Genomic DNA, 19,087 nt, shown 5'->3' on the forward strand with positions numbered 1-19,087 from the left:
TAAGAAGGCGCGGTGGCCCGGCAGAAGAACCGAAGAGGGGGACAAGACCCCCGAAGTCGGGAGAAGAGGCCGGCGGCGAGGAAGAAAGCCGGACTCCTCCGCTAGCAAAAGAGCTACAAGAAGATAGTGGAGGAGTCCGGCGAGAAGACCCCTGAAGACGGAAGACCCCCGGAGCTGTGCAATAAAGTATTTTATCTCGTGTGTTGTGTTTTTTTTTGTACTTTTATTTTACAGGTGAATGGGTAGGGGTACATTGTACCCCATACTCATTCACATTGGGTGGGGGGGGTGGTATCCGGGGGCCCCCTTATTAAAGGGGGCTCCCGGATTCCGATAAGCCCCCCGCCCGCAGACCCCGACAACCAACGGCCAGGGTTGTCGGGAAGAGGCCCTTGTCCTCATCAACATGGGGACAAGGTGCTTTGGGGTGGGGGGGGCCGCGCGGCCCCCCCTTCCCCAAGGCACCCCCCCATGTTGAGGGCACGCGGCCTGGTACGGCTCAGGAGGGGGGGGGGCGCTCGCTCGCCCCCCTTTCCTGGCCGGCCGGGTAGCGTGCTCGGACAAGGGTCTGTTGTGGACTTGGGGGGGACCCCCACGCCGATTTTTTTCGGCGTTGGGGTTCCCCTTTAAGTCCATACCAGGCGGCGGGGTCAGCGACGTCTCCTTCGCGGGCCCCGCCTACCTGGAGAGGCGCTCGAAATTAGCGGACTTTCCCCCGCGTGTGTGGGCGAGTCCGTTCATTTCAAAAGTAGGGCGGATAGTATGGCGGACTTAGTACGCCGTATTAGTCCGCTCAAAAAGTGGTGTGTGTGGTCAAGTCCGTTCATTCGAAAGTATGACGGACTGTCCGTCGGATTGTCTGATGGACTAAGTTGGCTAGACAGTCCGCCCGTGTGTATGCGGCTTAAGGCGGAATCTAATTCAGGCCCGAAGACTAAGTCTCCTGTAAAAGGGACGCTGCACAGGCGTGTTTTAGACGCTGTGTCTCCCCCCCAAGTTTTCATCCATACCGACCTCCTTGCTGCCACTGAAAGTGCTGCTGACTTAGCCGTAAATGTTACGGAGTCTGTGGAGGCGTCAGAGATGAAACTAGTGGCCTTAAAAAGCATAGGGAAGGATTTCAAAAGCTCCCCCCTAGGAGTGCCTGCTTTTAGATGTTCCTGCAGTTGTGACAACCAGAACTCCAGGTTTCTAGCTACACAAGAAGTGGCTAGGGCTGGTTTTAAGCCTGCCATAGAGGCATCCCAGGCCCTCTTTAAGACAATGTCTGTTCTCCTGTCCATTGGATCTTTCAGATGGCTCAAAGGCCAGATCAGCCTGCTTTGAGACTTTGGACAGAGGGGCGTCTAGTTTAGGATTTTTATTCCAGACCGCCTCTGGGCTCTCATCAAAAGGGAACCTTCTCTTAAGGGAATTAGGAAAGAAAACTTTTATCCGGTTCAGACCACTCCTTAAGGACAAGGTCAGAAAGCACCTTATGTATCGGGAAAACCCTTGCTTTCTTTTTTCCCAGAGCCTCATACATCTTATCATGTCTGGATAACTGAGTTTCTTCCTCCTCAATTTCCAGCGTATCATAGATAGCGCCCATTAGCTCATCTACTTCCTCAAGAGACAGTCTATACTTTGAGGCTTTAGATGTTGCTTGATCCTCTTCCTGATCAGAATCTGTGTCAGAGGACCAGGGCTAATCAACGTGGGGCTAGGCTCCCTGACCATACGGGGCTCCCCTGAGCTGGGTGTTGTAAAGCATGGTGAGGAGGAGATTGCAGTTGTTCTATTAGTGGAGGCAGCTGAGCCTACATCTGTGATTAACTCCCGGAGGGACTTAAATGTCGACGCCATTTCCTCTTTAAAGGAGCCCAAAAATTTAGCTAAGGTGGAATCTGCCTCAGATTTAAGCAAGCTTGAAATGCATTGCTTGCATGGGGCTTTGTTAGAGCCAGAGGACAACCTATTCCCACAATTAGGGCACTTTTTGCGGCCTGCCTTGTCTTCCTTTGGTAGCCCTTTAGCCTGCAAACAAGAAGACAAAGAATTTTTTAGCGTCAGCTCCACGTCCCTCCTTAGAATCACCCAACTGCATACATCCTTAACTGTGAGTTAACCACCACCGTGGGGTACTACAGATCCCAGCCTACAAACACCACCACTCCTTAAACCACCAGAGTAATAGCATGCCCAGCAGCCTACCTGGGATTGGCTGGTGCCTGCCTCCGCCGGAGTGTCCTGGGGAATAGCCTCCATGGTCCCCCTCTGCCGCTCCGGATCCCGCCGCTAGTCCTGTATCGCTGGACGCTGGTCGGGACTGCACAGGCACAGCACTGGCTCTCCCTCTCCTCCTTGTACCTAGAGACCCGGAACCCTCGGCACACAGTGATGACGCGGTTCCGCCGGAAATGACGCTCGGCGTCTCCGACCCCACCGCAACAAGGAGCCGAGATGGAAGGTTCCTCGTCATTCTGCCCCTGGCCACCTCGGCACTGGAAGGAGGAGGGTAACGGGTCTGCTCTGATTCAGCTGGACGGTACCCGAGCCACAAACAAACAGGTATGGACCCTCTGCAGCCAAAAACCAGGACCCGGTCCCTTATGGCTTACAGGTTCTCAGGCAGCCCCTGAGAGGGGCCTCCAGGTTCGACGGAGGAAACACAAATGACTGACCAGGGACCTGAGGGACCGCCTTTTTAAACTGTGGCAATGTGTTTCCTGTGTCGATGGGAGGAGCTCCATCTCTCAAGGGCTGTCCTGGAAGAACACTTGGGAAAGTTCGTTATGATGAATTTATCATTATGAGGGCCTCCCACTATCCCTGTGCTATACTGATTTCCTGGGTTTTTAACTTTTAGGTTTGTTAACTTTTCGTAACAATTATGAATGTTCGTTATGATGAATTTATCATTATGAGGAGTTCCCACCATCCCTGTGCTGACTTCCTCTGATTGGTGAACAAAACACCAGTCATGTTTCTGTTAATTTGGATCAGAAATTCGTTAACAAAATATCGTATTTTGTATGAAATTCGGAAGCATAAAAATTCCCATAGGATTCCCACCATCCCTGTGCCGAGTTCCCAGGTCTGTACACCTGCTGTGTGTTCATTATGAGGGGTTCCCACCATCCCTGTGCTGTGCTGACTTCCTCTGATTGGTGAACAAAACACCAGTCATGTTTCTGTTAATTTGAATCCGAAATTCATTAACGAAATTTCGTAATTCGTATGAAATTTGTAAGCATAGAAATTTCCATAGGGTTCCCACCATCCCTGTGCTGACTTCCTGGAGTTTTAACTTTTAGGTTCATTAACTTTTCGTAACAATTACGAATTTTCGTTACGATGAATTTATCATTAGTGGGGGCTCCCAACATCCCTGTGCTGTGCTGACTTCCTGGGTTTTTAACTTTTAGGTTAGTTAACTTTTCGTTAATTACGAATTTTCGTTATGAATTTGGATCTGAAATTCGTTAACGAAAATTCACAATTCGTTCGGGATTTGTATGCATAAAAATTCGTATTTCGGATTTGTACGAATGTACGAATTTTCGTTTTGCACTAAACTAACCGCACATGTCTATTAACCAATAGCTGAGCGGCCTGCTCTGAGAAGGAAGGGTTGAACATAGCCCTGACACCTTGCTAGAAGATACAAATTGGAATAAAATCTTAGGAACAAAGAACACGGAGGAGAAATCTGTATGTTTCAAGAGCATATTAATCACTTAGAGTCCATTCACACAGGGGCAACTTTGGATCCGACTTGAAGTCGTCCCAAGTTGCCTCAAGTCGCGCAACATGATAAAAATCAATGTAAGTAAATGGATCCATCTTAATGTACACTACTGAAGTTGCTCCAACTTTAGAAAAAGTTCCTGTACTACTTCAATCCGACTTCTAGGCAACTTGTACCCATTGATTTCAATGGAAGTTGCCTCCAAGTCAGATCCCCCGTCTTAACTGAAGCAACTTTCCAGGAAGTAAAAATAGTTTTCTAGGCAAAGCCCTCCCTCCCACAGAGCTGATTATTACGTGATTGGCCACTGGCAAAGTCCCATCCTGGAGGCAACTTCAAGTTGCCTCAAGTCGTGCTGTGATTCATACTCCAGTCGTGTTCAAGTTGCCTCCCAAAGTCATGCTGAAAGTCGTGTTGCCCCTGTGTGAATGGACTCTTAAAGCGGAGGTCCACCCTAAAATGGACCTTCCACTCATCGGAATCCTCCCCCCCTCCGGCGCCACAATTGGCACCTTTCAGGGGGGAGGGGGGTGCAGTTACCTGGATAATCCAGGTAACTGCACCCACTTCCGGGATAGCTCTCTGCGGAAAGGGGCGTAGATTACGCCCCTTTCCGCAAGTGCCCGCCCCCTTCCGGAAGTGCCCCGCTGCCTGCTGGGAAACACACAGATCCCAGAGGCAGTGGGGACCGTCCTTATTGCGCAGCGCTACTCGCGCATGCGCAGTAGGGAACCGGGAAATGAAGCCGAAAGGCTCCATTTCCTGATTCCCATACCCAAGATGGCGGCGGCAGCACCCGAGTACCGATCTAGAGATCGGCTTCGGGTGCCGACATCGCGGGCGCGCTGGACAGGTAAGTGTCACTATTTTAAAAGTCAGCAGCTGCAGTACTTGTAGCTGCTGGCTTTTAAAAAAAAATAAAAAAACGCGGAGTCCCGGCGGACTCCCGCTTTAAGGACCAAGCCTCTTTCTGAGATTTGTTTACAAATTAAAAACTTTTTTTTGCTAGAAAGTTACTTAGAAAAAAAATGTATAATGTTTGGGGTTCTAACACCCTAGAGCAGTGATGGCGAACCTTGGCACCCCAGATGTTTTGGAACTACATTTCCCATGATGCTCTGGCACTCTGCAGTGTAGTGGAGCATCATGGGAAATGTAGTTCCAAAACATCTGGGGTGCCAAGGTTCGCCATCACTGCCCTAGAGAATAAAATGGTGGTTGTTGCAATACTTTCTGTCACACCGTATTTGCGCAGCGGTCTTACAAGAGCACTTTTTTTGCAAAAATACATTTTTTTAAATTAAAAAATAAGACAACAGTAAAGTTAACCCAATGTTTTTATACTGTGAAAGATAATGTTACGCCGAGTAAATTGTTACCCAACATGTCATGCTTCAAAATTGCGCCTACTCATGGAATGGTGAAAAACTTTTACCCTTAAAAATCACCATAGGCGACGTTTAAAAAATTCTACAGGTTGCATGCTTTGAGTTACAGAGGAGATCGAATTAGGGGCTAGAATTATTGCTCTCACTCTACCGATTGCAGCGATACCTCACATGTGTGGTTTGAACACTGATTTCCTATGCGGGTGCTACACACTTCTGCACACAAGCTCAGGGCTATCTTCCCCTCCATGTCCCACAAGGGGCAACATCTGATCGCCTCCACTGCTGCTGATGGATTCGGTAACCTGCGGAGGGCACTGGAGCGAGGCGGGAGCCCTCTCGCGCCACAGATAAAAGTGATCTAGCGTCGAATCCGCTGCAGAGACCACTTTTGTCTTGAAGCAGACTGCCCGCTGAAGAAGAGGATACCGGGGTTATGGCAGCTAGCTGCTGCCATAACAAGGATATTCCTCTTCAAAACACTGATGTGTAACGACAGTGGGTCATTATTCAGTGCATCCCAATGGAAAATAAATTTGAAAGCACTAATAAGTCCTGGGTGGCTAAACTCCAACATTAAAATGCATATAAAAAGCAAAGGAGAAGGCCATGAAAAAATACAAGGCTGAGGGATCATCATCAGCATTCCAACTTTACAAAGAATGCAACAAGAAATGTAAGGGTGCAATCAGGGCGGCTAAGATAGAACACGAAAGGCACATAGCGGAGGAGAGTAACAAAAATCCCAATAAATTCTTTAACTACTTTCCGACCGCCGGCTGTCAAATGACGGCCAGGCGGCGGACCTATTGTGGCGGGAGGGCGTCATATGACGTCCTCCCGTTTAAACAGGGAATGCGCGCAATCGTGTGCACGCACATCCCTGTTTCTTCAGTGGTGGCGTGTCACGGAGACACCCCTCGCCACCCAAGGGGGTGAACAGCCATTGCGCATGGCTTTTTACCACGTGATCGGCCGCGATGCAGTCACGGCCGATCACAGAGGGTCACACCCCACTGTGCATGGCGCATGTGCGCGATCGCGCTGCGCATGCACGTCGGTGGCAGTGTGTTCCCCCGGGAACACTGCTCGTCCCCGACGCTGGCAAACAGCCATTGGCCGGCTGTTTACCCACGTGATCGGCTGTGATCGTTTCACAGCCGATCACTAAAATGTAAACAAACTGCGGTAACAAGATGTTACTGGGTTCTCCTCCTCACACACCGATCGTGTGTGAGGAGGAGATTGCGGTAACATCTCGTTACCGCTTACAGTGTACACCAATCACATTGATTGCCCGCCCAATAAAGAGGGCCTGTCACCACCCCTCATAGTACATGTCACTCACAGTCCATCAGAGTACCTGTCCCGGCCCATCACAGTAGCCGAGTACCTGTCCCGGCCCATCACAGTAGCCGAGTACCTGTCCCGGCCCATCACAGTAGCCGAGTACCTGTCCCGGCCCATCACAGTAGCCGAGTACCTGTCCCGGCCCATCACAGTAGCCGAGTACCTGTCCCGGCCCATCACAGTAGCCGAGTACCTGTCCCGGCCCATCACAGTAGCCGAGTACCTGTCCCGGCCCATCACAGTAGCCGAGTACCTGTCCCGGCCCATCACAGTAGCCGAGTACCTGTCACGGCCCATCACAGTAGCCGAGTACCTGTCCCGGCCCATCACAGTAGCCGAGTACCTGTCCCGGCTCATCACAGTAGCCGAGTTACTGTCCCGGCTCATCACAGTAGCCGAGTTACTGTCCCGGCCCATCACAGTAGCCGAGTACCTGTCCCGGCCCATCACAGTAGCCAAGTACCTGTCCCGGCCCATCACAGTAGCCAAGTACCTGTCCCGGCCCATCACAGTAGCCGAGTACCTGTCCCGGCCCATCACAGTAGCCGAGTACCTGTCCCGGCCCATCACAGTAGCCGAGTACCTGTCCATCACAGTAGCCGAGTACCTGTCCATCACAGTAGCCGAGTACCTGTCCATCACAGTAGCCGAGTACCTGTCCCGATCCAGCATAGTACCCGAGTACCTGTCACAGCCCATCAGAGTACCCGTCACAGCCCATCAGAGTACCCGTCACAGCCCATCAGAGTACCCGTCCCAGTCCATCTGAGTACCCGAGTACCTGTTACAGTTCATCTGAGTACCTGTCACAGTTCATCTGAGTACCCGAGTACCTGTCACAGTTCATCTGAGTACCCGTCCCAGTCCATCTGAGTACCCGTCCCAGTCCATCTGAGTACCCGTCCCAGTCCATCTGAGTACCCAAGTACCTGTTACAGTTCATCTGAGTACCTATCACCAACCTTCAGAGTACCCAAATACCAGTCACCAGGCCATCAGAGAACCCATCACCAGGCCATCAGAGTACCCGAGTACCTGTCACCAGGCCATCAGAGTACTCAAGTGGAAAAAGGAAGAAAGTAGATGGGGCGCTATACCTTTAAATATAGTGATATAACCAAATATTATTGCTAGTGAGGGTAAAACCCAAAATATTTCATCAATAGCCAGTGAAAAAAATATTGGTGATAAATAATAAAAAAATTATATATATATATTTTATATATATATATATATATATATATATATATATATATATATATATATATATATATAGTTAAGAAATATAAAGTGAAAAAATATAAAATATATAAAATTATAAAAAAGTAGAAAAATAAATAAAGAGTGTGGAGGAAAAAAAAAAAAAGTATAATATAATATTAACCACCTCAATACAGTGCACTTACACCCCCTTCCTGACCAGACCAATTTTCAGCTTTCAGCGCTCTCACAGTTTGAATGACAATTACTCAGTCATGCAACACTGTACCCATATGAAACTTGCGTCCTTTTTTCCACACAAATAGAGATTTCTTTTAGTGGTATTTCATCACTAGTGGGTTTTTTATTGTTTGTGCTATAAATAAAATAAAACGTAAATTGTAAAAAAAAATGCCTTTTTCTTTGTTTCTGTCATACATTTTTGCTAATTAGTAATTTTTCTTCATACATTTTGGCCAAAATTTATACTGCTACATATCTTTGGTAAAAATAACCCACATTAGTATATATTATTTGGTCTTTGTGAAAGTTATAGAGTCTACAAACTATCTGATCAGGCCTTCAGTACATCAGGTCATGTCATTTCTTGAGACACTAAGGCTCCATGCACACTGAAAGCTCAAAAAAGCTTTTTCTGGACGCCAGATTGCTGGCAGAAAATGCTGGTTGAAAAACCTGCTTTTAATAGCGTTTTATACTAGCGTTTATGAGCGTCAGCGTTAATGGGCGTTTTTTATAAAAATACACAGAGGACATTCCAAAAATCCCACAATGCATTGAAAAATAGAATGCCGAACACTAATTAACGCATGTTTATGAGCGTTTAATAGCGTTTATCAGCGTTTGCCGTTTTTTGGCGGTGAAAAACTGCACTTTGAACGCAAATTTCTGGCGTTCAGAAAAAAGCCCATAAACTCCACTGCTCATTAAAGCTGAAAAACCTCCATGTGTGCTTGGACACATAGGCTAACATAGAGTGGAGTTTATGGGCTTTTAAAAAAAAAGCCCAAACTCCAATAAACTGCAGTTTATGAGCTCCAATGTGCATGGAGCCTTAGGCCGCGTACACACGGGCAGACTGTTCGCCCAACTAAGTTCGTCAAACAATCCGACAAACAGTCCGTTCAAAATTTGCATGAACGGACTTGACCACACACGATGAGCAGACAGTCCGCTGAAAGCGTGCGCGATGACGTGAACGGCACGTACGACGGGACGAGAAATTCGACGTCCAATACACTGCAATGCAACCTTCGCCGTGTAAATCCTTTCTGAGCATGCGCCAAACTTAGTCTGTCGAACTAGCCTACTCACGAGTGGACTGTCCGCTGAAACCAAGTTTGGACGGACTGTCTTACGGAAATTCCGTAAGACTTTGTTCGTCAGACTGTCCGCTGAAACAGTCCGCTGAAGCCCACACACGAGCGGATTGTCCGCTGAAACACTGTTCAGCGGACTAAGTTGGGCGAACAGTCCGCCCGTGTGTACGCGGCCTTAGGCTCCATGCACACTGGAGCTCATAAACTGCAGTTTATTGGAGTTTGGGCACTTTTTTTAAAAGCCCATGAACTCCACTCTATGTTAGCCTATGTGTCCATGCACACATGGATGTTTTTCAGCTTTAATGAGCAGTGGAGTTTATGGGCTTTTTTCTGAACGCCAGAAATTCAAGTTCAAAGTGCCGTTTTTCACCGCCAAAAAACGACAAACGCTTATAAACGCACGTTAATTAGTGTTCGGCATTCTATTTTTTCAATGCATTGTGGGAGTTTGGAATGTACTGTGGGATTTTTGGAGTGCCCTCTGTGTATTTTTATTTAAAACGCCCATAAACGCTAACGCTCATAAACGCTACTACAAAACGCTGTTAAAAGCAAGTTTTTTAACTAGCGTTTTATGCCAGAAATCTGGCGTCCAGAAAAAGCTTTTTTGAGCTTCAGTGTGCATGGAGCCTAACAAGTCAGGAAAGTACAAATACCCCCCAAATGACCCCTTTTTACAAAGTAGACATTCCAAGTTATTAAGTAAGTAGCATGGTGAGTTTTTTTAAGTTGTCATTTTTTCCCACAATTCTTTGCAAAATTTAGATTTTTTTTATTAGTTTTTTTTACAAAATTGTCATTATCAGGTCATTTCTCAGACACAGCATATGCATATAACAAATTACACCCCAAAATACATTCTGCTGCTCTTCCCGAGTATGGCGATACCACATCTGGGGTTCCTAGTAGATGACAGGCTCAAGCTGCTGCAAGCAAAGCAAACAGAATATTGGAATGCATTAAAAGGGGATTAACTCCAAAAAAAAAATTATAATTCTCCCACTCTACAAGACTCTGGTCCGGCCTCACCTGGAGTATGTCATCCAGTTCTGGTCACCAGTCCTCAGGAAGGATGTGCTGGAACTGGAGAGAGTCCAGAGAAGGGCAACAAAGCTAATAAAGGGACTGGAGAATGTTAGTTATGAGAGAAAGGTTACAAGCACTGAACTTATTCCCTCTGGAAAAGAGACAATTGAGAGGGGATATGATTTAAATTTACAAATACCATACTGGTGACCCCATAATAGGGATACAACTTTTCTGCGTAAGGGAATTTAACAAGACACATGGCCATGCACTAAAATTAGAAGAAAAGCAGTTTAACCTTGACCTGCGTAGAGGGTTCTTTACTGTAAGGCTCGGTTCACACAGGGGGCGATGCGAGGCGACACGACTTGCCTCGCCGCGACCTCAGCGGCGACTTGCAAATGACTTCTGTATAGAAGTCAATGCAAGTCGCCCGAGGTCGCCCAAAAGTAGTACAGGAACCTTTTTTCTAAGTCGGAGCGACTCGAGTCGCTCCTCTTAGAACGGTTCCGTGGTACAGAACGGGGGCGACTTGTCAGGTCGCGGCACGGCAAGTCGTGTCGCCTCGCGTCGCCCCCTGTGTGAACGGAGCCTAAGTGCAGCAAAGATGCGGAATTCCCTTCCACAAGCGGTGGTCTCAGCGGGGGAATCAATAGTTTACAAAAACTATTAGATAAGCACCTGAATGAGCACAACATACAGGGATATACACTGTAATACTGACATATAATCACACACATAGGTTGGACTTGTATCTTTTTTCAACCTACTATGTAACTTTCCTCTCCCCTCACATTTACACACCTCCCTCTCCCCTCACATTCATACACCTCACATTTACACACCTCCCTCACATTCACACGCCCCCCTTTCCCCTCACACATCTCTTTCTCCCCCTTGCACACCTCCCTCTCCCGTCACACACGAAGTCCTCTCAGGGCAATCCCCTCCCCAATGTTATTTCCTCATTCTCCCTGGAGGGAATCTTTCTATAGCCACGCCTACCCTCATATATGACATCTGCCACAGCTAACAGCACCGGGTTGCTGAGTTTTCCGGGGCTGTGATTGGTGTGGCGCTCTTTGGAGGGCGGAGCTAGGGCTGAGTGTGGCCACAGAAGTGGATAACACGGGAGACGTGCGGGAGCCGTCTTGTAGAGGAGCCGCTGATTGGTCGTTGTGTTGTCTGTATGTCCGTCCTGTCGGCATTCTCTTCTATCGGTGTTTATGTACGGCCCTTCAATTGGCAATTTGGCAGTGATTCCCCGGGAGTCTGGCTGAGAGAATGAGTGTGTAGTGCTTCAGGACGGGACAGGCGGCTTACACAAGGTGCAGACATGCTGCTGGACTTCCATGCCACCTTCAATCTCCATAGGGATGTCATACCATGGATTGTGACACAAGGAGCTCCTGGTAATGATGACACTTCATTTTAATCACAGGGCATACCTGCTGCTGAGGGTGGGTGTGATGAGTACAGGTTGGATAGGACTTGTGCCTTCCTATAGGGAGATACACTGATCAGCCATAACATTATGACCAATGACAGGTAGACTGATTTAACAATGATGTCCTGAAAGTTGGTGGGATGTGTTGGGCAGCAAATGAACATGTTATACCTGAAGTTGCTTATCTCATAGAAGAGCTACTGTAGCTCAAATTGCTGAAAAAGCAAATACTGGTTCTGATAGTTGTCGGAACAATCAGTGTTTGTTGTGTATGGGGCTGTCTATCTGCAGACCGGTCAGGGGCCTATAATGACCCGTGTCCACATCCAAAAGTGCCTACAGTGGGCACGTGAGCATCGGAACTGGATCACAGAGCAATGGAAGAAGGTGGCCCGGTCTGATGAATTCAAGAATGATTTCAAAGTGTTGACTTGGCCTCCAAATTTTCCAGATTTCAATCCAGGGAATGTATTAAGGTAAAAAAATGTTTAGGCTTTAGAATCACTTTAAGGCATCTTTCTCATGGCCATAAAATTTACACTGATGCTGTCACGTTTTCCAGAACAGTTCTTGTGTAACGATCAGTAATAAGGATAAGCTCAGGCGTGTTTGCATGCTCACCGTGCAGAGCCTGCCAGGAAGTCGCCGCAGCGCTGCGCTAATCAGTCGGTGAGACACTGCCCCGATGTGCGGCTGCAGAGATCGGGAAACTGCTGTGATCAGTTCTGCGCCAACTTCCTGGTGGGTTCTGCACGTGGAGCATGTGAACACGCCTGAGCTCATCCCTAATCGGTAATACACTTGTGTATAGATGTATTTAAATGCATAAAGATGTGTATGCGTAGATAACTTACTTTTATGATGTACCTTTTCCCCTTTGTACGTGTGTAAATTAAGACTAAACAAACACAGACCTTAGTTTTACATGGGTAAACTCATAAAGAGCATGTTCTTAGATGCAGATTTTTGAATTCTGTATGATCTGAAAGCAGCTCATGTTTACGCGCCTGTGTGAATGGCTCCATTGAAAACAATGCAGCTGTGTTCAGATCCATAATTAGAAAACACGTGTGTATGCATTTTTCTTTTATGGCTGTGAGAATGAGCCTAGGTTCACACTGCCGAGATGCGGCACATCGCATGTGATTTCATGCAAATCGCATGCAACGTCTGTGCGGTGCGATTTGAGCCATTCATTTTGTATGGCTTAATTCACAACGCACTGCATGTGCAGGGCCGCAGTGAAATCGGATGAACACCCAAGCAATCTGATTCAGGCATTCACACTGCATTTTCAAGCTTTTTTTTTTTTTTTTGGGTGGGGGTGGGGCTGACGTTAATTGGATGTTGACACCCACAGCAGATTGCATGAGCAATTTGTAAATGTTATCATTTTTGCAATAAGACCCCTTTCACACCACACCGCCCATAGCATGGGCGGTAAAACGCGCTATTTTTAGCGGCGTTTTACCGCCGGTTTTGCTGTGCATTTCGGCTGCTAGCGGGGCGCTTTTACCCCCGCTAGCGGCCGAGAAAGGGTTAAAACCGCCGGCAATACGCTGCAATAATGGTGTTTTTCCGGCGGTATTACAGTGCTTCCCCATTGATTTCAATGCGGAGCAGCGGTGGAGGAGCGGTAAACACACCGCTCCTAAGAAGCTGCTGGCAGGATTTTTCCCTGATGTCCTGCTAGCGCACCGCTGTAGTGTGAAAGCCTTCGAGCTTTCACAGCGCTATTTCTAACGCTATAGCGCCTGCAAAATGCCCTGGTGTGAAAGGGGTCTAAAGGTCAATTTATTTTTTATTTTTTTGTATATGAATGGGAGTACCCTCACGTTTATATTTGTCCTTTATCGCTCTCCATCCTATTCCTCTGTGGGTATGATAGGATTTCAGGATATAGAAGAAACCATAGAATTCCTTTAGTATTTTTTTTATTTATAAATTGGTAGGGGTCAAGCATTATCCATTTTTGTATTTTGAGTCGTTTTTGGTGTTTAATTGTGGAATAGCTCTCCCACCTAAATACAGGGACAAGTGGTTTGAACCATGTAGGACTTTATAGTGTGGCTTGTTTGTGTACAGATTACATGAGCACTCTGCGATTTCAGTGCGGTGCAGGAAACGCACAGCATTCGTTTCCTGCATTGCATATATGTGAACCGACGCTGAAGCCTAAGAACATGTGCTTTTACGGGCTTGCGCATAAAATACATGTATTCGTGTTTGTAAATGCGTAAATTAAACAGTTTTTCACCTTAATGCATTTTATGTAATAAGGTGAAAAACCTTGTTTGCTGCAACAGTGCCCCTGAACCCCCCCCCCTATACTTACGTGAGCCCCGTTATTTCCACGACAGGAACGAGCACACCAGCTCTGGTGTCTCGTGTCCTGACTGGATAGATTGATAGCAGCGCAGCCATTGACTCCTCCTGCTGTCAATCAAATTCAATGACATGAGTGCCTGGGGGCGGAGCCGAGTTTTGCTGTTTATGCACGCAGCAGCAGCAGGACATGGGAGCGTGCCCGAAAGAGCCCTTCTCTGACGGGGCACTCGAGAAGAGGAGGAGCCAGGAGCGCCACGGAGGGACCCCAAAAGAGGAGAATCAGGGTCACTCTGTGCAAAACCAACTGCACAGTGGAGGTAAGTATGACATGTTAAAAAAAAATAATAAAAAAAAAGCTTTACAACCACCTTAAGCCTAAACAAAGGGGAAAACAAAATGCTCATAAAAACATTATGTACGCATACAAGTTTAACCTCCTATAGCTGAATGACGGCCTTAGAGCGGGCGGCTTCCTTCGCCTGGCCGTCCCTGGACGGCCTGGTGTTTACTTCCGCAATGCGCGCCGCCGGGGGCGCGCATCACGGAAGTATTGCATTTGCCGTGTCTCCCGGAGACAGGCAAATACAGATCGCCGTGAACGGCCAATCAAAGAGGCCGTTCACAGCGCGATCGCAGCTGCCAATGGGAGATGATCTCATATGTAAACATATGAGATCATCTCCCATTGCCGTGTCTCTCCCTCCTCACACAGAGACAGCGTGTGAGGAGGGAGAGCGATCTATGTGTCAGTGCCAGTGTCAGCCCCAGTGCCAGTGTCAGCCCCAGTGCCAGTGCCATCTGTCAGCCCAGTGCCATCTGCCAGTAGTGCCAGTGCCGCCAGCGCCACCTGCCAGCCCCAGTGCCGCCAGCGCCAGTGCCACCTGCCAGAGCCACCTGCCAGCGCCGCCCGTCAGCCCCAGTGCCGTCAGCCCCAGTGCCACCTGCCAGTGCCGTCAGCCCCAGTGCCGTCAGCCCCAGTGCCAGTGCCACCTGCTAGTGCCATCCGTCAGTGCCAGTGCCACCTGCCAGTGCCACCTGCCAGCCTCAGTGCCGCCAGCCCCAGTGCCACGTGCCATGTGCCAGTGCCACCTGCCAGCGCCAGTGCCAGCGCCAGTGCCATCCGTCAGCCCCAGTGCCACCTGCCAGTGCCACCTGCCAGTGCCATCTGCCAGCCGCAGTGCCATCTGCCAGCCCCATTTGCCAGAGCAAATAGCCAGCCCCATCTGCCAGCCCCATCTGCCTCCAGTGCCATCTGTCAGTGCCACGTGTCGTCAGTGCCACGTGGGGTCACTTTGTGGGCATTTCCATTGTCCTGGTGCTCCAGGGCCTTCAAAACTGTAATAGGTGGTTGAGAAATAAGATGTGTAATTTATGCTCCTAGAACGCCTGATGGTGCTATTTCAATATTGGGCCTCTGTATGTGGTCAGGCTGTGTAAAAGTCTCACACATTTGGTATCGTTATACTCAGGAGGAGTAGTAGAACGTATTTTGGGGTGTCATTTTTGCTATGTACATGCTATGTGTTGGAAATATCTTATAAATGGACAACTTTGCGTAAAAAAAAAAAAAAAAAAAAAAAAAATGCGTTTTCATTTTTTTTACACATTTTCCCAAAACTTCTGGAAAAAAATGAACCATTCAAACGACTCATTATGCCTCATAGATTATACGTTGGGGTGTTAGCTTTCCAAAATGGGGTCACTTTGTGGGCATTTCCATTGTCCTGGTGCTCCAGGGCCTTCAAAACTGTAATAGGTGGTTGAGAAATGAAATGTGTAATTTATGCTCCTAGAACGCCTGATGGTGCCATTTCAATATTGGGCCTCTGTATGTGGCCAGGCTGTGTAAAAGTCTCACACATTTGGTATCGTAATACTCAGAAGGAGTAGCAGAACGTATTTTGGGGTGTCATTTGTGGTATACACATGCCATGTGAGAGAAATAACCTATTACATTGAAAATTTTGTGAGGGAAAAAAAAAAAAAATCTTCATTTTGCAAAGAATTGTGGGAAAAAGATGACAACATCAAAAACCTCACCATGCATCTTAGTAAATACCTTGGAATGTCTACTTTCAAAAAAGGGGTCATTTGGGGGGTATTTGTACTTTCCTGACTTGTTCGGGTCGCAAGAAATGAGATAGGCCACCAGTACATCAGGTGTGATCAATTTTGTGCGATTCGCACCACAGATTGTAGACTCTCTAACTTTCACAAAGACCAAATAATATCCACTAATTTGGGTTATTTTTACCAAAGATATGTAGCAGTATAAATTGTGGCCAAAATTTATGAAAAAAAAATTATAATTTGCAAAATTTTATCACAGAAACAAAGAAATATGTGTTTTTTTTTTTTCAAAATTTTCGGTCTTTTTTCATTTATAGCGCAAAAAATAAAAACCCCAGAGGTGATCAAATACCACCAAAAGAAAGCTCTATTTGTGGGAAAAAAAGGACACAAAATTCATTTGGGTACAGTGTTGCATGACTGAGTAATTGTCATTCAAAGTGTGAGAGCACCAAAAGCTGAAAATTGGTCTGGTCAGGAAGGGTGTTTAAGTGCCCAGTAAGCAAGTGGTTAAAGGCATCTATACACAAGTATTTTACTGATCATTACGCAGGAACCTTTCATCTAGAAAACACATGGGTAACAACATCAGTAACATTTTTACAGCCAAGTGAATGAAACTTAAATAATCTGATGCTGACACCTTGGTGCCAGATACCACAGCATACCTTCAGAGATCTCGTGGAGTTTTTGCCTTGATAGGGTATGGTGGGTGGCCAAAATTTTATGGCTGATCGTTGTGTATAAAATGGGTTATAGCTATACTGTTAACAGTTTTTTTTACATTTATTGATTGCTTGGATAAGAAATCCATAATTTATCAATGTGCGTATGTTATAAAAATAACAAACGTGTCATACTTATCTGCCCTGTGCAGTGGTTTTGCGAAGAGCAGTCTAGATCCTTCTCTTCTTGGTTCCCTTGCTGGCTCTCCTGGTCCCTCCCTCCTGCCAAGTAGCATGATAGCTGCTACTCGGCTCCACCCCTGCTCTCTTCTCATTGGTTTACTGGCTGTGATTGGCAGGAGCCAATGGCTCCCACTGCTGTCTCAGCCAATGAAGAAGAATCCCCAGGAGAGCCCCTGCCCTCATGCACATCACTGGATTGAGATGGGGCTTGGATAAAAAGACCTTAAGCCTTCACAACCACTTTTAACAGCAATTTGTGGCTAACGATGTAATCGCTGGAGACGTTAGAGATTTACTACAGCTTTGGTTTGCTCTCTGCTACAAATTGCTCTCTTTCATTGATTTGTAGCTAAGCATAGTAATTACTGTAGCATTTTCATAGCATTTCATAGAAAAGTATTAAAGTGGTTGTAAAGGCAGTTTTTTTTATTTTTGTTTTAACTTGCTGCATTAATCCATACTAGACCCAAGGTCGGGGGAAGACCCCCACGCTGTTTGTTTGTTTTTCCAGGACAGCCTCTGAGACATAGGGCTCCTCCCTTCGAGACAGCAAACACATTCACCTAAATGGTTAAAAAAAGGCCTTCCCCTTCAGTTTTTGTGTTTTCTGCCGGACGGGAAGGAAGCATGTGAGGAACCTGGGGAGCTCCATGTTCCAGGACTGTCCTGGGAGGAGCCTCTGAAGTACCTTCTCCTTGGCCCAAAGCACCCCTCAGTCTAGTGCAGTGAAGAAAGGGCTGCTTGTACACCACTGCCTATAAGCTCGGGGAGAGTTGGACCTCAGGGGATCCGCCACTCCACAATCTCCATTTCGTCGCACAAACCGGCCGTCCTTCATCAGAAAAATGAACGGCGACCAAGAATGAACGGCGTCCACGAGGCATGCTGGACATCTGTTCCCGGGTATGGTTATGAACGTACGTGCGTCTGAGGAGGGGCTTCTGCATTCCAACTAACGCAGCTTCCGGCGGAACCACATCATCGGGGGTGCCAGGAGACAAAGGTTCCAGTCTCCAGGCGCAGCGTCTGTCGCTTGTTGGGCATCCGGAGCCTGTGTAGATCCAGCAGAGGCTGTGACAACACTAAGGAGCCATGAAGGGCACTGCAGCAGTTCGACTCCGGTTCTTCTGGCACCGGCACCTCTCAGGTAAGCGTGGTGAGGGCAGATCATGGCTTACTCTGGGAGGGGGTAAGGTCTTTGTGACCAAGGCCATTCCCTGGATGGGGAACTGCAGGTGAAGGGCTGGGCACTTCACTCCTTCCCCCTGAGCACAGTGGTGATGGTTGGGATAGGCTTTCATGATTTGTTTTCTGTCTTTTCTTTTTTGCTTTCAGGGTAAGGCACAGGACAGATCTCAGATACAGCCTCCCAGGAGAAAGTGTGCTGTTCGTGGGACAAAACTCGGGCCCAATTGGGAGAAGCCGCTTTGCCCCGAATGTGTCAGTAATTTATCTAAGGATGATTCTATGACAGTGTCATAAGAGCCTTTCGTCAGTAAAAGACGAGATTGCATCCACCTTCAAATCTTTTAGAGGAATGATTGATAGGATGCAGGATTCCTCTGTGCCCTTATCTAGAGCAGCAAGTTTGCCCTCCCTGTCTGAGTCCAGTCAGGAGGATAGAGAAAATGGGGAGAGGGAGCCCAGGTCGCTGGCCTCTTCTCGGGTAGACTCAGGGTCTGACTCTGATGAAGAGGAAGATTGCTCCAGAGGATCCAGGTACAAATTGACATTGGACGATGTAGGGGATTTGTTAAAAGCGATCTATGACACCCTAGAGATCAGAGAGGAGTCAGTACAGCTTTCTAAGCATGACCTCATGTATCGGGGGTCTCTGCTCAAAAATCCAGTTTTCCCTGTGCACAAATCTCTAGTGGAAGCGTTTAAAGAGGGCTTGGGATGCTTCCTCTATTGCGCTCAAACCTGCCCTTGCAGCCACCTGTGTGGCTAGAAATTTGGAATGCTGGTTAACGCAGTTACGGTCTCATATTTCTGCAGGCACGTCCCAACAACAGCTGCTAAAATCCTTTCCCTTATTATTTAAAGCAGTTGGGTTCCTTCTGCAGAGTAGGTAAAGCTAGCAGCCAGGTCTGCAGCTTTGGTTAATGCTGCAAGAAGGGCTGTATGGCTGAAAGCCTGGTCGGGAGATGCAGCATCAAAGCTCAGACTTTGTGGATTGCCTTTCTCAGGCGACCACCTTTTTGGCCCTGGGCTCCAGGAGGCCCTGGAACGTACCCAGAACAAAAAGAAAGCCTTTCCAGAGAAAAAGAAGAAGCTTGAGGGGGGACGTCTTTTTT

General features: G+C 47.4%; 1 protein-coding gene across 2 annotated transcripts in view; it reads left to right on the forward strand.

Moving 5' to 3' along the window:
- The first annotated feature begins 11,102 nt into the window (after nucleotides 1-11,102).
- The window catches only part of GSAP (gamma-secretase activating protein), a 199,833-nt gene continuing 191,848 nt past the window's right edge, over nucleotides 11,103-19,087 (forward strand). The window contains exon 1 of one of the 2 annotated variants that reach the window (XM_077471205.1): nucleotides 11,103-11,449. In XM_077471205.1, the coding sequence (XP_077327331.1) occupies nucleotides 11,374-11,449 (76 nt within the window). In that variant the 5' untranslated portion in view covers nucleotides 11,103-11,373. The remainder of the gene's footprint in view (nucleotides 11,450-19,087) is intronic. The other variant, XM_077471204.1, reaches the window with a different exon arrangement.

The sequence above is a fragment of the Lithobates pipiens genome, unplaced genomic scaffold, assembly GCF_037356315.1.
Source record: "Lithobates pipiens isolate NorthernLeopardFrog02 unplaced genomic scaffold, aLitPip1_a1.2 Scaffold_8, whole genome shotgun sequence".
Taxonomy (NCBI): Eukaryota; Metazoa; Chordata; class Amphibia; order Anura; family Ranidae; genus Lithobates; species Lithobates pipiens.